This window comes from Engystomops pustulosus, chromosome 3, assembly GCF_040894005.1.
Source record: "Engystomops pustulosus chromosome 3, aEngPut4.maternal, whole genome shotgun sequence".
Classification (NCBI taxonomy): Eukaryota; Metazoa; Chordata; class Amphibia; order Anura; family Leptodactylidae; genus Engystomops; species Engystomops pustulosus.
This window is the reverse complement of record NC_092413.1, coordinates 153,753,473-153,773,597: the sequence shown is the minus strand read 5'-3', so window position 1 is coordinate 153,773,597 and position 20,125 is coordinate 153,753,473. Positions and strand designations below refer to the sequence as shown.

At 40.1% G+C, this 20,125-nt stretch overlaps 1 protein-coding gene across 2 annotated transcripts in view; it reads left to right on the top strand.

Moving 5' to 3' along the window:
* LOC140122130 (probable cation-transporting ATPase 13A4) overlaps nucleotides 1-20,125 on the top strand; it is a 90,040-nt gene that overhangs the window by 35,193 nt on the left and 34,722 nt on the right. For both annotated transcript variants that reach the window (XM_072142624.1, XM_072142625.1), the window contains 9 exons: nucleotides 3,099-3,227; nucleotides 5,130-5,294; nucleotides 7,121-7,278; nucleotides 8,986-9,174; nucleotides 10,834-10,895; nucleotides 14,384-14,534; nucleotides 15,799-15,879; nucleotides 16,110-16,266; nucleotides 18,476-18,593. In XM_072142624.1, coding sequence (XP_071998725.1) covers nucleotides 3,099-3,227; nucleotides 5,130-5,294; nucleotides 7,121-7,278; nucleotides 8,986-9,174; nucleotides 10,834-10,895; nucleotides 14,384-14,534; nucleotides 15,799-15,879; nucleotides 16,110-16,266; nucleotides 18,476-18,593 — 1,210 coding nt within the window. The remainder of the gene's footprint in view (nucleotides 1-3,098; nucleotides 3,228-5,129; nucleotides 5,295-7,120; nucleotides 7,279-8,985; nucleotides 9,175-10,833; nucleotides 10,896-14,383; nucleotides 14,535-15,798; nucleotides 15,880-16,109; nucleotides 16,267-18,475; nucleotides 18,594-20,125) is intronic.

Sequence of the window (20,125 nt, the reverse complement as noted above, 5' to 3'; positions counted from 1 at the left end):
CTGTTTTATAGATTTTCCCTTTTAATAAATATATATTGTTTATATCATATATAAACCTGACTGGTAGGATACCTTGTTAGTAACAGGAATATTCTCTTTTACTAGGTTCGGGCTAATTTACACATCCGTTTCTCTTTTCCTTAGCTTGCTATCTATGATTTCCATGGACAACATACTGACTGTTTTGACTCTGCCCAGTTAGTGTCAGTATTGTATCTTCATCCAATTTTTTCCCATCTGCATAGCATTCATTCAACAGTCTCTTCAAGTCCACAAAAGAGAACTAAAGGCTTACATTCTTTACAAGGCAAAATGCCTGGTTCTAAAGCATGAACTGAATTATTATTATTTTTTGCAGACCCATAGGCTTCTTTTGTCACTCCTCATCCACAAACAGAAAAAAATAGGACAGGCTCTAAACTGTTTTACTGATCAGTGGAAAAAACTAAAATGTGAAAAAGCATTTTCTAAATAAAGGGTTCTTGAAAATCACAGATTGGTATACTGGATAAAAAAAACGGATGTGTTAATAAGTCCTAACAATCTGAACATATCTCTCACCACTTCTTTAGCGATTATTTTTATACAAAATTGTCTGTATCCTCTCTTATAGATGGATCTCTCTCCTTTTTTAGTCTATAGGGATGTTTTCAAGGGCAGGGTGCACAGCACTTCAACTATGAAACTATGAAACTATGAAACTATGAAACCTACGTGCAGCAGTTGCATTGCTATCTACCTCAGTTTAACCTATTCCTGCAGTAGATATGTCTCCTGGTTTGTTGTACAACTGCATCATCCAAGTAATTAAAGAAGACCTGTCACCCTAAAAACACATCACTAATATAGTGCTAAAACACTTGTCCTTTTTCTTCCATTTTTTCCCCCATGGCTTACCTTGGATCTCTTTAGTTATTCATTTCTTGCTGGCCCTTTGACTCTTTCACTGGTTGACTCCTTTTTGATCAATACCTGGGCTTTACTGTTTTTCCTTACTCATTTTTCCATTTAGGAGTTTGCCTAGACTTTCATTACTTGATAGACCAATGTGCCAGTAATCTGTGTATGCTGTTGTTTATATACCTCTCCAATTGTACATGGGGGTGATCTCTCTTACCTAATGTTGACTGGTGACCGTGTGTGGATCGGTTGGATTGGTTCCGTTCCACCTGTTATGTGTATTTTGTACACTTTTTAAATGCTTTTATGAAATGTGATGCATGGCATCATTTATGTGCGTGTCCCAAATTTTGTAATAAATTTTATTTATATACTTCCTAGCCTTTACACACCAACTTGTTCTTTGGTTTTTGATAATGTTGTATATGGTGTGCTGGCTACATGATTGACTATATGATAAACCTTATATCAAAATTCCACGTTTTCTGTATATAGTGCTAAAACAAACGCCGCAGTGTTACAATGATGACTAACACTGCTGTGTTGTACACTACAAACGCCAAAGCGGCGGCAGTCACCGCCCCTAATCCCACCCGCTCATGAATTCGCCGGACCGCTTTGAGAGTGGTCTGACGTTTGTAGTGTACAGCGCAGGAGTGTAGGCGTTATTAGAGGTTTCCGATAACACTATCATTGTAGCACTGCTGCGTCGGTTTTGGCACTAGGAGCTGCTTACTTTTGTAACCGGTCCTCTTTAAGTAAACGGGTTTGGGGGTTATTTGATATCTCTAGGATGGGCCAGCAGGTGTGACAAGCCTCTGGCTCTCTTCTATTTTGCAGTATCCAGGCTAGCTTAAGTAGCTTACCATTGATAACTACATCCACACTTGATTAAGCAGAGGGTGTATGTTAAAATATATTTCATATGTATTTGGCTTTCACATTGCCCCAGTTTTTTGCTCATTTTGTTACCCCTTTAACATACAGCGCTTCTTATAAATTGTATTCTTACCAGTCTTTTCTGTTATGCTACAGGTGACGACAGAACTATGAATTTATTTCCTAATGTCTTTATGATAAGCTCCAAGTTAGAGTCTGAAATCTGTAGTGCGATTGTATATTATTACTTTATTGCAGCCACTAGAGGGAGCTTACTGGGTAATGTCTCACTGCATAAAGAAACAGTACATTGATGCTCCCCCAAGTGTCAGCACTGTGTCACAAAACAAATATCTGAATGCTACATATAAATATTACCACATTATTTGGTGTAAAGTTGTGGAATTTAAAATTGATCTGGTCATAAGTTTTACCTACAAAGAATCTGTGCAATGCGTCCTTGATGCTAATAGAGCAAAATAAAAAGTTAATTTCATTGTTTCTACTAGGAAGCTCAAGCGACATTGTGAAGAAAGATTGTAGCCTATGATCATCATCCCTTTACCCCTATAGTTCCCAGTGACCTCTGAAGAAAATAAAGATTTTTTTTTAACCATATAACATATGTACCTGGAAATTCTTGAACAAATTATTCCATTAACTTTAACTAAAGACTGTGCTGGTATTTTAACTTCAAAATGCGTCAAGAAAAAGAAACCATTGACTTGTCAATATTAATAAGAATTTGAATAGAAGAATATTCATAAGAATTATATAGAATTATATATGTTTATATAGAGCCCACTTATATTCCATAACGCATAACAACTATGCTGTAATTTTCTCTAAATTGAGGGTGTCAAATTTCAATAGCATCAGAAACCAGCTGAAATGATACATTTTCACAGGAAAATGCAAAAAATAGCGGGCAAATGTCCCAAATGCCATTTTTTTGTCATTTTTCAACACATAAAAAAAATTGGATCCATCCAGTCCCCAAAACGTCATCATGTTCCACATAAAATGACACCTTTCACAGCTTAAATTTATTAAAACAAAATAAAATCTGTATGAATTTGGTATCCCCGTAATCCTACTGTCCCAAAGAATAGAGCGGATGTGTAATTTGGCGCACATAGTGAAAGCTGAAGTACAATTGGTCACACAGAAAACAAACCCTTATAAAGCTCTGTACATGGGGAAAATAAAAGGGGTTAATCTAATGGCAAGTGGAGTCATAAAAGTCACAAATATGTGTGAAATGTTAGAATTCTCTTGTAGTTTTACTTTTTAAATTATGAACTGTGCAATCATTACAGGTGTCTTCCAGGAAGAGTCCCGCCACTTGGCACCCGGTGATGTCATTGTGGTGGAAAGAAATTCACTTCTCCCTTGTGATGCCCTGCTGATCAGTGGAGCATGTATAGTAAATGAAAGCATGCTTACAGGTAACACTTCTATCCTAAAGATGTATGTGCTTAGATCCTAGTCCATAAATTCTGCTATAACTTAGCCATAAAACCGAAATTTTAGTAGACAGGTGCTCACCTTCCAATTCTTATATGTACTAGTCCGTTGGGATGCTTGAACATTTTCTTCTTCTATACCTTACAGGTCTTTCTCTCTAGCTTTATATAATAGTGGGATACTTATTAAATGTATACAATTAAATCATCTATTGTTTCCAAATCTAAAACAAATGAACTGTAAGGTTAAAATGGGACTTCATACAAGATGCATAAAATAATATAAAATCTTTTAACATGCATGGCTTGTCACTGGTATACAGTGATTAGTCAGTGATATATGGTGCTTTTACATAGGTACAGAAATATGTCTAGCAGAGGCGTAGATAGGGGTTAAGCATAGGTAAGGCCAATACAAAGGGCATATAGCGGTAGATAATTGCTTTACAGTCTCTGCAGAACCTTTATGGATTTTCTTTATGTTCTGTGTAGCTGGAAACTCATATTTAGAGTCTCAATTGGTTTGGTGCTTTAAAAGGAAGGAGGTTTACAGAGGGTTCCTTCCATCTTAACAATGTTGCCCATGAGAAGGGAAACAAAAGAAAGTCTTCTTTTAATCTGTTAATCTAAAACCTTTCCAAAAATGTTCAGCTCCCAAAAATCCACAATAGTAGTTCAGCACAATGTTACAACCCCCCCCCCCCATATTTTCAATTACACTTGAACTACATGCAAGTTTCTAAGCTCAGTGTGAACGAAACCTCTCACTGGCTCCAAGAATGGAGAATATCAAAATATTTTTCAAAGACCTCTAGCATTTACCATAAAGTGGGTTGTGTGCAGAACTACCACTGTGGTACCACATTTCTGATACTTTTGACCTCTGTTGTGATCCTCTGATACAGCGGTAACTAGGAGAAGCAGGACCCCATTGAAGACTTCTGTACCCCCTCAGAAAATATACATGTTTGTATACACATATTTATAATGCACGTAGTTCTTAACTTGAATTTGTATGCAAGCCGAAACAGGTATATTTTATTAACTCCAGACAAAATATTTTTTTATCCCAGTGATAATTGGGATTTTCTAAATTTTGTGCTGCCCAAGGATTATCAATAAAACTTCATTACAGACACATCTTATCACTGCAGACTGGAACTAAAGTAAAATATCCAGACAGCTTCACAAGGGTCCACAGTGGGTAGAGAGGTCTGTCTGTAAGTTGGGTGTCCTTAAGTCAGGGACTGACTGTACTAAACATGTATGCAGTCTTACACACATTTATACACTTATGTGCACATATGCTGATTATATATGTTCTTATATACACATTTATACACCTACACAGGTCAGTCCCAGTAGCTGCTGACTATGTAAGGAAATTAGAGATCCCCGGCCCTGTGTTTCTGCTTTCCCCTCTCTCTCCCCAGACATTTCTTATCAGAGCTGCCGATTCATGCACATCATCCATTCATTAGTGTGTCAGATCAGATGCCGGGGCCCCCTGACACTGCGGACCCAAAAGCAGCTGCTATGACTGCTACTGCTGTAGTAACCCCCCGGCTCTGATGATTAAGAACAATTGACGTACATGTGGTACAATTGGGTAAAACCATCTGGAGAGAAATGGTACAGCTCACTGGCCAGTAGTATTACTGTCTACTACATATTTATATAAAAGACGGTCCTTTGCAGTGGTCCTATACAGGATCAGAGTAGTATTAGGCACTACAGGATCTCTCTCTGCCCTTTATCACTGTTTTATCACTTTGCCCACTGGCTCCTGGGGACTTCATGGCACATGCCCATCAATGACCTGAGAATGAATAAATATGTGAAAGTACTATGGCATACTTTAGGCTTGTTTTTTTAACATTTAAGGTGAAAGCATCCCAGTTACTAAGACACCCCTGCCAAATACAGACAATACTGAGCCATGGAAGGTTCATAGTGTGCATGATTACAAGCGACATGTGCTGTTCTGTGGGACTCAAGTCATCCAGACCAAGTCTTCAGACTATGTGAAAGCCGTTGTATTAAGAACAGGTATGTAACATTGATCATGGCATTCTACATCCTGTAACAAATGGGAAAAAATACCCAAAAATTCCAATTGCATTAATATACTTACAGCTAGAGATGAGTGAATAATCCAAGATTCACTCTGCCGAATTTCTACAAGATTAATTTGGGTCTGAATCTATTTATCCCGAACCAATGTATCTTTAGTTGTCTTGGAAATAGTTGTTAGAAGCACAGGGGAGGTTTAATTAAAAAAAGGAAAAAGTAATGTAATGGAAGCTTAATGAATGTGGTGCAAATGGACAACAAAAACGATCAAACGTTCAACAGATGCTTTAGACTTCTGTTGTATTCTAAGTACAATATAAGTCTGAAAATCTTGAAATTCATTCCGAATCTATAAATCAAAGTATATAATCACTCATCTCTACTTGTAGCATAACATTTGGAGTGGATGGGAGGCTGGGGTTTAAATGGCTTCTGCTTCTGCATTTCTAGGTCCTTGTGCTTAAATTGAACCTTTCAGGAGAAATGGACCCAATTCTACCAATGTGTCATAAAGAAGGTTCACCCCTTCATATCTGAGTGTGGTGGCATCATCCAGAAAATTAACTTTGTAGTGAAATGTAAACTGGTTGTATAAAGTCATGGAGGCAGAGAGTAAGGCTCTCTCCATCTAAGAACACCCATTGAGCTTGTTATGACATTATACATCAGACTACAGGAGAGGCAGATATTGGTGTTGCTGGATGCAGGACAGTCAATTGCAGTGAAGGGGTGTTCTGAGGCGGGGAGAGCTTGACTTCAGTGAACTCTCCGCTTCTTTGACTTTATACAACCAATTTACATCTAACATCTGGACGGTGTCACTACACTGGAACATGAAAGAAACATGAACTGAAAGGTGTTAACCTGTTTGACAACCAACTGGTACTGGTTTGTATGGTCAATTTCTGCTGACAGATTTCTTTTAATAGCAACATACGGTAATTTTAACTTTATTTGTCAAGTAGCTAAGCATTTATCATAATCCAGGGTATGTTTTTCTTTTCCCTTAGGGAATGTGCTGGCCCTATATAACCCATCATTTATTGTGATAGACCATTTATATCATTTTTTTTAAATTGAATACATTTGTGCAATAGGTAGATGTTTTTTCCTCTTTCTGCCTTAGGCATATAGGCAAAATTGCATCCCCTTCTTCCCAGCCAAACTGTAAAATCACCTGTTACACAGCACCCCCCCCCCCCCCAAAGGGTTTGTAGCACTGGACACTTCCAAGGAATATAGCACAGGACTCCGGGGGATGATTCCCCTAAGGTTGGGTGGCAGGGTGGTGCCATAGGCGATCAACTACTGACACTACCTATCGTACCAGCCCCGGATGAGGAAAGGTGTACCAGCGTGTGTCTACACATACAATCTGTAATATCTATAAAGAGGGTGTGGAGATCATGAACTTTACTGTGCAGATTTTGTCGCCTGTGTGGGAAACCTGTAAGGAGAACAAGGAATGGAATGATCAACTTACCACATTCACTCATGGGTCATCCCATAAGTGTAGGAGTGAACTAGATCTACCAGTTCCAGGAATACAATTATTAATAAAACACACACACCTACAGTGCTCTATTTTACAATAAGCACATTCCATGGAACCCAACTGTGGCACGTGCTAGCTATGAAGGTGCCGGTATGGGCATTTGGACTGTTCAAACCTTGCAATCAAAGTGTTTAGGGTTGAGAGTGTGAATCCTACCCCAGACCAAAACACAATGTTAATTTATTATTTATTATTTACTATTTCAACATATTTTTTTGTATTTGTAATTATGTTCTTTTAATTGTAGGTTTTAATACAGCAAAAGGTGAACTGGTACGGTCCATTCTGTACCCTAAACCTGTGAACTACAAGCTATACAGGGATGCAATGATATTCCTTTGCTGTCTGATTGGTTTGTCCTTGGTTGGGATGGTCTATGCCATTTGTGTATTTGCTTTAGATGGGGTATGACACTTTTTGTTTGGATTATTAATAACAGTAATATCATAATTATATACCAGCCCGAACATTATAAACCCAATGATGTCATAATTTCTGCTTGATATGAAATATGATATGAGTTGTATCATAGTAAAAAAAAGCTTAGAAAAAGACATCAGTCCAGCCTATAAATTATACCATGTTGATCAAGAAGAAGGCAAAAGCCCTACAAGACTGATGCCAATTGGGCCAAAGCAGGGAAAAATTCCTTTGCAGCCCCTAATATTGCGGTCAGAATAACTCCCTGAATCAACAGAATCAATATCATTGCTCTCCAGAAAGGCATCTAGGCCCCTCTGGTACACGTCCCAATTATCAGCCATTACACCATCTTGTGGCAGAGAGTTCCATAGTCTCTCTGCTCTTACAGTAAAGAATCCCTGTCTATGGCGATGGTAGAACCTTCTCTCCTCTAGGTGTAGAGCATTCCCCCTTGTCCTGGTAGAAGATCCTTGTACAGACAGTCCCCGGGTTACGTACAAGATAGGGTCCGGAGGTTTGTTCTTAAGTTGAATTTGTATGTAAGTCGAAACTGTATATTTTATAATTGTAGATCCAGACAAAAAATTTTTTTGGCCCCAGTGACAATTGGACATTTTTTGCTGTAATGGGACCAAGGATTATCAATAAAGCTTCATTCCAGACACTTTACAGCTGAGTATTGCAATCTAGGACTATAGTAAAGCATTCAGAAATCTTCACCAGAGGTCAGATGGGTCTGTCTGTAACTATGGGTTGTCTGTAAGTCGGGTGTCCTTAAGTAGGGGATCACCTGTACTGCCCGTTCAGGTAATGGGGAATATCTATTCCTCTTGATACATCCCATAATTTTATTTGCTTTAGCAGCAGCTGCCTGGCTCTGATCACTAAAATTGAGTTTACCATCCACCAATACCCCCAAGTCTTTTTCTCCATCAGTTTTACCAATAAATATGTAATTTAAAACATAAACTTGTATCTTAATACCTAGATATTGTACAAAGTATTTCCCAGTACTAAGGTAACAGTGTGCTGTAGCAGTGTGCTGATACAATACGGATGAATACAGTTATATCAATACAGGGATTATATCACCATATAGTTGGCTCAACAGAATTGCTTATTCTCAAGCCTATTAGAAGTGTACATAATGGTGGCTGTATTTGTGAGCTATCTCCTGTTTTTTTCTACTGATCCTGAGCAGTGTTATGTGACCAGCAAGGAAACTATTCAACTCTTCAGCTTTTGTAGAATGAATGTCATATGTATATTGATTGATTTTTAAAATGCAGTTAAAGGACATCTACTACAGGATCAAGTATTGTAAGCCAAGCACACTGACATACTAGTGTGTGCCCCCTCCTTGTTTTTGTTTTTTTTAAGGCTTTAAAAATTAGGCAAAAGAACCTGAGCCTGAGGGGCTGTGGGCTCCATAGGTGTTAAGGGAGCCTGGAGCCCACAGCCCCTCAGGCTCATTTACATAATTGTAAAAGGCTTTTAAAAAAAAAAAAAAAACAGGACATAAAAAGCTAAAAGAAGAGCAGATCCTGGCGGAGAAGGCACGCCCCAGTATGTCAGTGTGCTTGGTTTACAGTCCTTCATCCTGGTGGTAGATTTCCTTTAAAGTTTATTAATTGACTCCACAATCGGAAACCCTTCTTTAGTTGTATGTTCTTTTTCATTTTGGACTAGGCTGATGCTGGGGAGGTTGTAAAGAAAGCACTTGATGTCATCACTATTGCAGTTCCTCCTGCTCTTCCAGCTGCTCTAACAGCAGGAATCATCTATGCACAGAAAAGACTTGAGAAATCTGGAATCTTCTGTATTAGTCCTCAACGTATTAACCTCTGTGGGTCTGTGAACCTGTTCTGCTTTGACAAGGTATTGATTGTTGTTTCTTGCATCAATTAAATTTTATGAAGACTAAATAAGAATTTTGACTTTTCAGATCTTTCCAATGCTAATTGTATTTTTTCAAATCTACCGTATATACTTGAGTATAAGCCCCCTGTAGTATACAGCGTGCCAGCCCCCTGTAGTATACAGCGTGCCAGCCCCCTGTAGTATACAGCGTGCTAGCCCCCTGTAGTATACAGCGTGCCAGCCCCCTGTAGTATACAGCGTGCCAGCCCCCTGTAGTATACAGCCTGCCAGCCCCCTGTAGTATACAGCCTGCCAGCCCCCTGTAGTATACAGCCTGCCAGCCCCCTGTAGTATACAGCCTGCCAGCCCCCTGTAGTATACAGCCTGCCAGCCCCCTGTAGTATACAGCCTGCCAGCCCCCTGTAGTATACAGCCTGCCAGCCCCCTGTAGTATACAGCCTGCCAGCCCCCTGTAGTATACAGCCTGCCAGCCCCCTGTAGCATACAGCCTGGCAGCCCCCTGTAGCATACAGCCTGGCAGCCCCCTGTAGCATACAGCCTGGCAGCCCCCTGTAGCATACAGCCTGGCAGCCCCCTGTAGCATACAGCCTGCCAGCCCCCTGTAGCATACAGCCTGCCAGCCCCCTGTAGTATACAGCCAGCCAGCCCCTAAAAATAATAAACTCAGTACTCACCATTCTGACAGCCCGGGCAGCTCCGCTTCCATCTTCATATCCATGGCGGGTCCGCGGCAGTTCCGTCTGCAGCGCCTCTTCTTCTTCAGGCCGGCGCTAGGACCGCGACATCTCCATGCGCACGGCCCGGCCGGCACACAACTGTAACATCAGCAACTCGGTTACAAACAAGGTTATATCGCATTACTAGAATCTAGTGAGCTTCACCAGAGGTCACTGTAGGCAGAGAAGTTTGTTAACTGGGAGGCATCTGTAAGTCAGGTGTCCTTAAAGGAAACCTACCATGAGGAATTTAGTATCAGACGTAGACCCGATGGTAGATTCCTCATTCCTTCCTATCCCCTAATCTGTAATTTAATAATTCTGGAACCTACGGTAACCTTACTTGTTAAAAACATTATTTTAGTAATATCCAAATTAACTGCAGAGCAGAGTAGCCTCTTCAGTTAATTTGCATATTACTAAAATAAAGTTTAGTTTAGGTCCCAGGGTTATTAAATTACAGATTAGGGCAGAGGCAGGCAGGAGGAATCTACCATCAGATCTCCTTCTGATAGTAGATTCCCCGTGGCAGGTTTCCTTAAAGTTGGAAACTGACTGTATTATGAAATAACCCCTGAATAGATGTGGGTTCTACTGGGCTAAATCATCTTTTCACGATCATTTGATCATAAGTAATTTAGGACTTGGACTTTCTCATTTTGTTGCCGCAGTTGTAGATTATGCATATTTTGTGGTATGTAAGATGAACAAATGGAGCTTTAAAAATGAGGGCACCACAAATGTTTACTATATATTTGCTATGTATGATGCATTTTCACTTTGGACTGGAGAATTCTTTGAGTGCTTATGAGTTTATTGTGGAATCATGATAAAACTGATGCAGATTGAAGTCCTCACCTGCTGATTATATAGGTATCACTAACAAATTTTACTGTAAGAATTCGATTTCTACATAATTGTTGTAAATTGTTTTTGCTAGACTGGAACCTTAACAGAAGATGGCTTGGATTTATGGGGAATAGTCCCTTCCAATGGATATCGGTAAGTGTTAGAATGAGCACTTGTCTAAAGGTCTTTCATATTGTTGGATGATCACAATTGTACTTTTTTGGTAACTCATACCGCAGATTTTTACTTTGATATCAAATTCTTATATATAAACAATGAAACAATTGAATGTTGCAGTTTAGATTGGGGTTACACATGCACATAGTCTCTTTTACAGTATTTTACATTACATCACTGTAGTGTACAGCTTGTGTACAGCTTGTGGTTGTAGAGTAGGTCTATCTTCAAATCAGTTCTAATAGTTTTATAGCTCATGGTATTATTCAGATTGGTCCATAATAAACGTAACAATCCGAGAGAAACCCTGGATGCATGCAACCATATCGCTCTGCAGTTGGGTAACATTATGTGTAAAGTGCTAGCATTAACAGCTTAGTTGCAGAAAATTACGCAAACTAATGTAATAAATGTTATCTTAGGCTATGATGCATTCACAGCGCAATATGAGAAAATTCTGTGAAAATTCAGAATGTATGGTGTGGAATGCTTTCATCTCTCTTCCTTATAAATGTTGAAACTATTTTGAACATACCTAACTGTTACACGAAATCTTCGAGAGCATGTATAGACTTGTAGGGATTTTCTGCTTGTAAGACTTTTGAAACTTTGTTGTTTGCATTTAGGTCTAGATTCTTATTTTAACTCTATATGTCACATGTAAAGCATTTGAAGTGATCTGGCCGGTACTCGATAAACGGAGCCGGAAGAAGTGTAGCAGGCATTAAAACAGCCGATTGTTGGGAGTTCCAGGGGTCACTCCTTCACCGATATCCTATTACCGTATATACTCGAGTATAAGCCGACCCGAGTATAAGCCGAGACCCCTAATTTTACCACCGAAAACTGGGAAAACCAGTTTTATAAGCCGAGGGTGTAGTATACAGCCAACGAGCCCCCATGTAGTATACCGCCAACCAGCCCTCATGTAGTATACAGCCAACCAGCCCCCATGTAGTATACAGCCAGCCCCATGTAGCATACAGCCAGCCCCATGTAGCATACAGCCAGCCCCATGTAGCATACAGCCAGCCCCATGTAGCATACAGCCAGCCCCATGTAGCATACAGCCTGCCCCCATGTAGCATACAGCCTGCCCCCATGTAGCATACAGCCTGCCCCCAGTAGTATACAGCTTGTCCCCTTGCAGTATACAGCTTGTCCCCTTGCAGTATACAGCTTGTCCCCTTGCAGTATACAGCTTGCCCCCTTGCAGTATACAGCTTGCCCCCTTGCAGTATACAGCTTGCCCCCTTGCAGTATACAGCTTGCCCCCTTGCAGTATACAGCCTGCCCCCAGTAGTATACAGCCTACCCCCAGTAGTATACAGCCTACCCCCAGTAGTATACAGCCTGCCCCCATCAGTATACAGCCTGCCCCCATCAGTATACAGCCTGCCCCCATCAGTATACAGTCTGCCCTCAGTAGTATACAGCAGCCCCTATTAGTATACAGATAAAGAAATAAACTTAATACTCACCCTCCGTTGTCCCCGATGTTCGTCGCGGCTCCCGGCGGCTTCTTCACTCTTCAGTCTTCTCTGGCCGTGAGATTGTGCTGGCCGTCGCACACTGTGATGCAGCGCTGTCGCCGCTGATGACGTCATCCGTGGCGACAGCGTCGCATCACAGTGTGCGACGGCCGGCAGATCGCATGGACGCGACTCTGCCGGCTAGAGAAGATAGAAGACAGAAGAGAAGACACGGGGAGCCGCCGGGAGCTGCGACAGGGATCGGGAGCCGCGACGAACATTGGGGACACCGGAGGGTGAGTATTAATTTTTTTTTATCATTTTTTGCTGAAAAACTCGGCTTATACACGAGTATATACAGTAATTATCCATTTAGTAGATTGATCTTTAATATATCTTGCCTGGAAAACCAACAGGTATTAGATAGATTTGTCTGATTTGGACACCCCAATTTGGCAAAAATTTTCCTACTTGAAGAAGGTGAGGAAGAAGGATTCTCACTTGTTGGACCCTTCTATGTTTATTCATAGGCAAATATGGAAAAGACTAGCACTGGTAAACATGGTAAATTTCATAAATTTAATAACTACTGATAAAACAATATACCTTCTGAAAAAAAAGTTAATTCATAACTAATATAATTGATATCACTCTACAGACAATGTAACAATATACTGTACACATGATACAGGTATTGTTGTAGTTGTTATCTAAGGCTCTCTCCAGCTTAAAACATTAGTCCTAATAGAGAAGATTGTCAAGATCAATTATCAAGACCTCATCAGCATTTATACAGTTAATATAATTATGTAACCTAACAATATCAGCAGCACATAAATATACCTTCTCCAATATACTTTAAGTATCTCAAGGATATTCTATGGTTCGTTCCAAAGAAATACTGGCAGCAGACTTTGAGATAGAGGAGACATGGAGAAGTTTGTGTAAGAATAAGGCATCCCCGAGGTTATGCTCTGTGTGTTCACTGCAGTACTGAAGTCAATCTGGTTAAATCTGCTTTATGTTGAATTGTGCCAAATTATGTTAGGGTGGACCTCAAGTGGGATCGGACAGTATATTGGAGAGGAGCAAAATTTAATAGAAGGATGAGCTCGGTAGCCACCACAGAGACGCAGGATTTGTTCTCAAAGTAGCTCAACCTTTATTAAAATTTGAGACTTTTTATACCCTTACAGCAGGGCGATCACTTCATTAAGTGACTTTCAAATCATTGCTCAGTTTCATTGTGTTATGAAGTAAATTATTGTGTATATTTCTTTGATACATTGACTTATAATATATATTCAAAGTATAAACTAGATGGCTAATCTTTTACTTCCTATAAATCTTTAAAGGAGTCTATCAATCTGTCTGCAACAAAGTTCTGCAGTTATTTGCACCTGAAATACCGTGCCCCATAATAACTGTTGGTTTTGAACCATTTTTTGGCAGTTTTCTTACTAGTCCAAACAGCCTCTGATTTTTCTAGGCCTTGCATTAGGCTCCACCCCTTTCTTAGTCTGTGAACCAGAAAATTCTGTCCCAAAGTATGACTCTGGGACAGTATATATCGTCCAACATGATTTATCTGGTGCAGAATAAGACACTGCACTGGTCTATTCACCGACACCCTGTGTATTGTGTTAGAGGGAGGCCGAAACATAGCCCTGGAATAAATTGCTGCCAGTTTTTATATAACTGAATACATTTGTGGTCACTGTAGCCACAGATTGAGTTATCCTAAAAATGGTTGACACTTATCCATGATGCATAAGATAGTGTAGGATGGTGTGATTGGTAAGGTCTGATTGCTGGGACCCTTACTAGTTTTAATAATGATTGATGGTAGTAGCTGGTCATTCCCACATGTTACATCTCCATTCACCTCTATGGCACATCTGAAGAACGCACAATGCTGTTAGTCAGTTGTATACCATAGTATAGATTTAATATTTTAAAACATTAATGCTTCGATCCTTTGCTCATTTTCAGATTTCAGGATATCATTCCAGTCACAAGCAGCTCATCACTTTCCTGGGGGCCTCTGTTAGGAGCTATGGCCTCCTGCCATTCATTGATTGTGTTGGATGGGAGTGTACAAGGAGATCCGCTGGACCTGAAAATGTTTGAGTTCACTGGCTGGGTAAATTCTGTCTTCTGTTACGTGATAAGAAGTAAATTGTGAAAGAACCATAGTATTAGTCTGAAAATGAATATTAACTACCTATATAACTTTTTGTAACAATGTCAATTTTCTTTTTTACAAATGATCTTTATTAATTTTTTTATCAAAAAGAGTTGCATACATTTCCATGCATAATTAAAAATAGCAAATAAATAGAATATAAAACCTTCACATTCTAATCAACTCAATATCTTTAATCAGCTGAATATTTCTTTAATAATACATAACATAATAGCTCAGATGATACGTGATATATATTTCTCAAATATCCCAAATAATTGATTTACTTCTACCCCACCATTTTGAAGAGAAACCGGAAAAAGAAAAAAAATATGTAAATAAATTCTCTCTTTCTCCCTCATCAATAAATCTGCTCATATCCAGCAATTTTTACCATATATAGCAGCCAATTCTGTATGCATAGAGCATTTTTGAGAACAAATTTTGAGCAATTATATTTTTAGCAATATACAAAGTCTGCACTATTTCAGACTGAGTATTCTTGGGTATCTTTTTATCCTTCCAGTGGCCAAACATATATATCATTGTATCCCAATCGATTTCTAGCTGGAAAGCTTTTTCAAGATCTTCCAAAACCTTGGTCCAGTATCTATGAAGCTTAGGGCGCTTCCACAAAAGATGGGTCAAGTTAGCGTATACATTTTGAGTTTTGTTTTAACTCAGTTTCTTTAAACTCCTAGACCTGAAAATTTTTGAGGTCACTGGCTGGATACATTCTGTCCCTCTTACATGATCCTAAGTAAAATGTGAAAACCCCAAAGAATTAGTTTGTAAATGGATATTGAAAGACATCTACTACCAGGATTAAGGACTGTAACCCAATCACACCGGTGTGTGCCCCCTCTGGCAGGATCTGCTTTTTTATCCTCTTATTCACTGGTTCTTACAAAAAATGGGATTGTAAAATTATGCAAATGAGCCTGAGGGGCTCCAGACTCCAAAGGTTATAAGGGAGCCTGGAGCCCCTCAGGTTCATTTACCTAATTTTTAAAGCCTTTTATCCTTAAAAACAAGTGCATAAGAATCCTAAAGAAGAGCACACACCTGCATGTCAGTGTGCTTGGGTTACAATCCTTCATCCTGGTGATAGATGTCCTTTAACTGCTAATATAACTGTATGTAACAATGTAAAATTTGATTGAGTGATCTTGACAAATTTTTACTTTGATTCATTTTAATGGATTTTATAATCTTTATTAAGAACATTGAAGAGGCCCCAGTAGGTCACTGTGAAGAATCTATGCAATCCATGACTGTGAAACCAGGCCCTGAAGCAAATAAGGTAAACTATATTTGGAGATTGATTTTGTGAGAAGTTATGTATATAAGGCCCATATGCAGAATAAGCCCAAATGATTCTAGCCCTAGGTGTAACATTTGCAGGGTGAGTGCCTTCTTGCTTAGCTTGGTTTTCTTTATATAAATACTGTGGATTGTTTTGTATAGAAAACTGTCGATTGAAGATAAATTATATATCTCTTAATGAATAGCTGTAACCTTTATTGCGGCTAGGTCACCATTGAAGGTGTAGTCATCCTGCAACAATTTCCATTCTCTTCCGGACTGCAGCGCATGTCTGTGATCACCCAAATTCTCAATGGAGATGAATATGCAGTCTACATGAAAGGAGCTCCAGAGATGGTAGCCTCATTTTGCAAACCAGATACAGGTTAGAAGCACCTACAAATGGGGAAACAATGGGCATCCTTATATGAATACCCTCATCTAACCAAAGACTCAATGGGCATCCTTATATGAATACTCTTTCCTAAACTGCGCGGTTTACCAAAGTAATAGAAAAGATGTGCTGGCATTGGTTAATCAAGATACTTGGCAGTTAGTTTCCCACAGCCACTAGTACACACTATAGTTGTATGGACAGCACTCCGATGGTGTGGTGCACGTCAACGAGCGACTGAACAAAAAATGTATTTTCAAGCAAGAAGATCCTGTAGTGTACCGAGACGTTTTCTATTTGGACTAGTACACACTACTATGGCTGCATAGTGACGGTGGAAATATGCATATTACTGCAGTCATTGATCTCCGCTGTAAATAACGACAGAATGCTGACACCAGCCATTGGCTGTGGGGGTAAAAGGATCAAAGTGGTAGAGGTTGGGGATGTCACCATCTCTCGGTAGTGAGGAGGGTGGGGGGAGGCTGGGATGGAGCCTGAATAATTATGCTAATGCCCAAGCACGGATCGGCCTGTGTGACCGTATGGTTACTTGGCATAATATAAGATTAGATTTTACAACAGAACGACCGGTTTCTGTGGTTAAAGAAGATATGTTCCTGCATCATCTCATCTAGAGCTATGTGCAGGTATGTGTGGGTCAGAATGACTGTTTTCAAATGGTAGTTTTCCTTTAAAACATAAAAACAGCTCCCAAACCAATCCCATAACATGCATATAGCAACATACACTCACCGGCCACTTTATTAGGTACACCATGCTAGTAACGGGTTGGACCCCCTTTTGCCTTCGGAACTGCCTCAATTCTTCGTGGCATAGATTCAACAAGGTGCTGGAAGCATTCCTCAGAGATTTTGCTCCATATTGACATGATGGCATCACACAGTTGCAGCAGATTTGTCGGCTGCACATCCATGATGCGAATCTCCCGCTCCACCACATCCCAAAGATGCTCTATTGGATTGAGATCTGGTGACTGTGGAGGCCATTTGAGTACAGTGAACTCATTGTCATGTTCAAGAAACCAGTCTGAGATGATTCCAGCTTTATGACATGGCGCATTATCCTGCTGAAAGTAGCCATCAGATGTTGGGTACATTGTGGTCATAAAGGGATGGACATGGTCAGCAACAATACTCAGGTAGGCTGTGGCGTTGCAACGGTGCTCAATTGGTACCAAGGGGCCCAAAAAGTGCCAAGAAAATATTCCCCACACCATGACACCACCACCACCAGCCTGAACCGTTGATACAAGGCAGGATGGATCCATGCTTTCATGTTGTTGACGCCAAATTCTGACCCTACCATCCGAATGTTGCAGCAAAAATCGAGACTCATCAGACCAGGCAACGTTTTTCCAATCTTCTACTGTCCAATTCCGATGAGCTTGTGCAAATTATAGCCTAAGTTTCCTGTTCTTAGCTGAAAGGAGTGGCACCCGGTGTGGTCTTCTGCTGCTGTAGCCCATCTGCCTCAAAGTTCGACGTACTGTGCGTTCAGAGATGCTCTTCTGCCTACCTTGGTTGTAACGGGTGGCGATTTGAGTCACTGTTGCCTTTCTATCAGCTCGAACCAGTCTGCCCATTCTCCTCTGACCTCTGGCATCAACAAGGCATTTCCGCCCACAGAACTGCCACTCACTGGATGTTTTTTCTTTTTCGGACCATTCTCTGTAAACCCTAGAGATGGTTGTGCGTGAAAATCCCAGTAGATCAGCAGTTTCTGAAATACTCAGACCAGCCCTTCTGGCACCAACAACCATACCACGTTCAAAGGCACTCAAATCACCTTTCTTCCCCATACTGATGCTCGGTTTGAACTGCAGAAGATTGTCTTGACCATGTGTACATGCCTAAATGCACTGAGTTGCCGCCATGTGATTGGCTGATTAAAAATTAAGTGTTAACGAGCAGTTGGACAGGTGTACCCAATAAAGTGGCCGGTGAGTGTAAATAAATGCAGCACTAAGAGCAAATCCAATACATTAATACAGAACCAAGAGCCAAATGTAAAACTCTGTTATATATTTTTATAACTGTTGACCATCGCCACCTCTTGAATCGGTATCTTTTAGGTGTCTCTGTTTAGTCTTTAGAATTTGCAACAATTGGGAATTCTTTAAATGACAAAAAAAAACAAATTATTATAGAAATTGATTACATTGTGTTCTACCAAACAGTTCCCATCAACTTCCCAGATGAGCTGGAGGTTTACACGAAGCAAGGATTCCGCGTTATTGGGCTGGCATACAAAATATTGGACAGAAGTGTAAATATCAACATCAAGGCATTGAAACGGTAAGGTCTTCTCTTATGTCTTATACAGATACTGTGGGGACCATTACCAAAACTTTTATATTGTTCCTAGCTATTTTTCTATTAAATTGAAAAGTTCTTCAATAATAAAAAACTTTATAAATGTGCTTTATAAAAACAATTGTAAGTTGAATGTAATCACATAGTAACTAACAAAATGAGCTGCTTGCTGCTACCAGTAGGGGAAGCTCATTGAATAAGAACAATCAACAGAGATTGGGACTAAGCTCCCTCTAGTGGTGGCTGCAGGAAAATGCAGTGACTCTATGTTTAGAAGCAACTTAAAGGACACCTGTCATCAGGTCTGTGTCACTAGTCCTGTCACCTCTACCTGTTGGAGCAGCTCACTAGGATCCCATCCCAGGCTTTATCTAGTTATTTCATACATTATTCATTGTAAAATCATCTATTCTTTATCATGTAAATGAGGCTGGTCACATGGTCAGAGGCAGTGATGTCACCCCTGTTACCCCTCCCCTCTCCTCCCCCTGCTCATGTCTGTGTGTAATGTATAGTAAAGCATGGCTAGTGTGTGTGTGCTGCATCTGCTGACATGCTGCATCCTCCTAATATGCAGGTGAGAGACACAGACATCAGCTACACATGAATCTGACATGTTCTGCTGTAACATGGCTGCCTGGAGCTGCTGTATCTCTCCTATACACACACACATGCACACACAGGCTGCAGGGGGCGTGGCCACCAGGAAGCACATCATTATACAGCCTCACATCATTATACAGGCTGTCAGTCAAGCACTGGGGGTGTGGCTGTGCCTCCCACTCATGAATAGAGTGGACAGCTTGAATATGCTAATGCTTCATTGGACATTTCACAGGTCATTTGCATACAGATTTAGGACCTCATTGCTTAGGTTTACAGGCATGTAGAGGGACAATGAAGGGATAGAGGCAATGCTCTCTAATGGCAGTTTATGAAAATATATTTAGTTTAGGGGGGTTATTTTGCATGACGGGTTCTCTTTAAGGAGTTTAGCACTAGGCCCACTCTCCTCAATAAGCACCAAAGCAGCTGTGTGCTCTGCCTCCATGGGAAGTTCAGCTTTCATACATGGGACATTTTTTTGTATTGATATTATGTTCTTGTTGCTGACCTTTGTTGAAAGGAGATCACAATGTCTGATGCTGATTCAGTCTAAAGGCTGGACAGCCAGAACTTGACGATAGATAATTGCTGCTCTGATATCCCCAGCACTGAATACGACATAAGTTAAATAAACAAAGAAATTCGAAGACCGAAAGCATTATGGTATGCAGCAGTTAAAGAAATATATTAAATGGGAGTCATGCGCCCAGCTATTATCAACATTCAATGTTAGAGATGAGAAGTTTACAGTTAAGAATAATAATTTTATAGTAACTTACCGTATATATACTCCAGTATAAGCCAAGGCCCCTAATTTTACCACCAAAAACTGGGAAAAAATATTAACTTGAGTATAAGCCGAGGGTGGGAAATGCATTGGTCACAGCCCCCGTAGTATATAGCCAGCC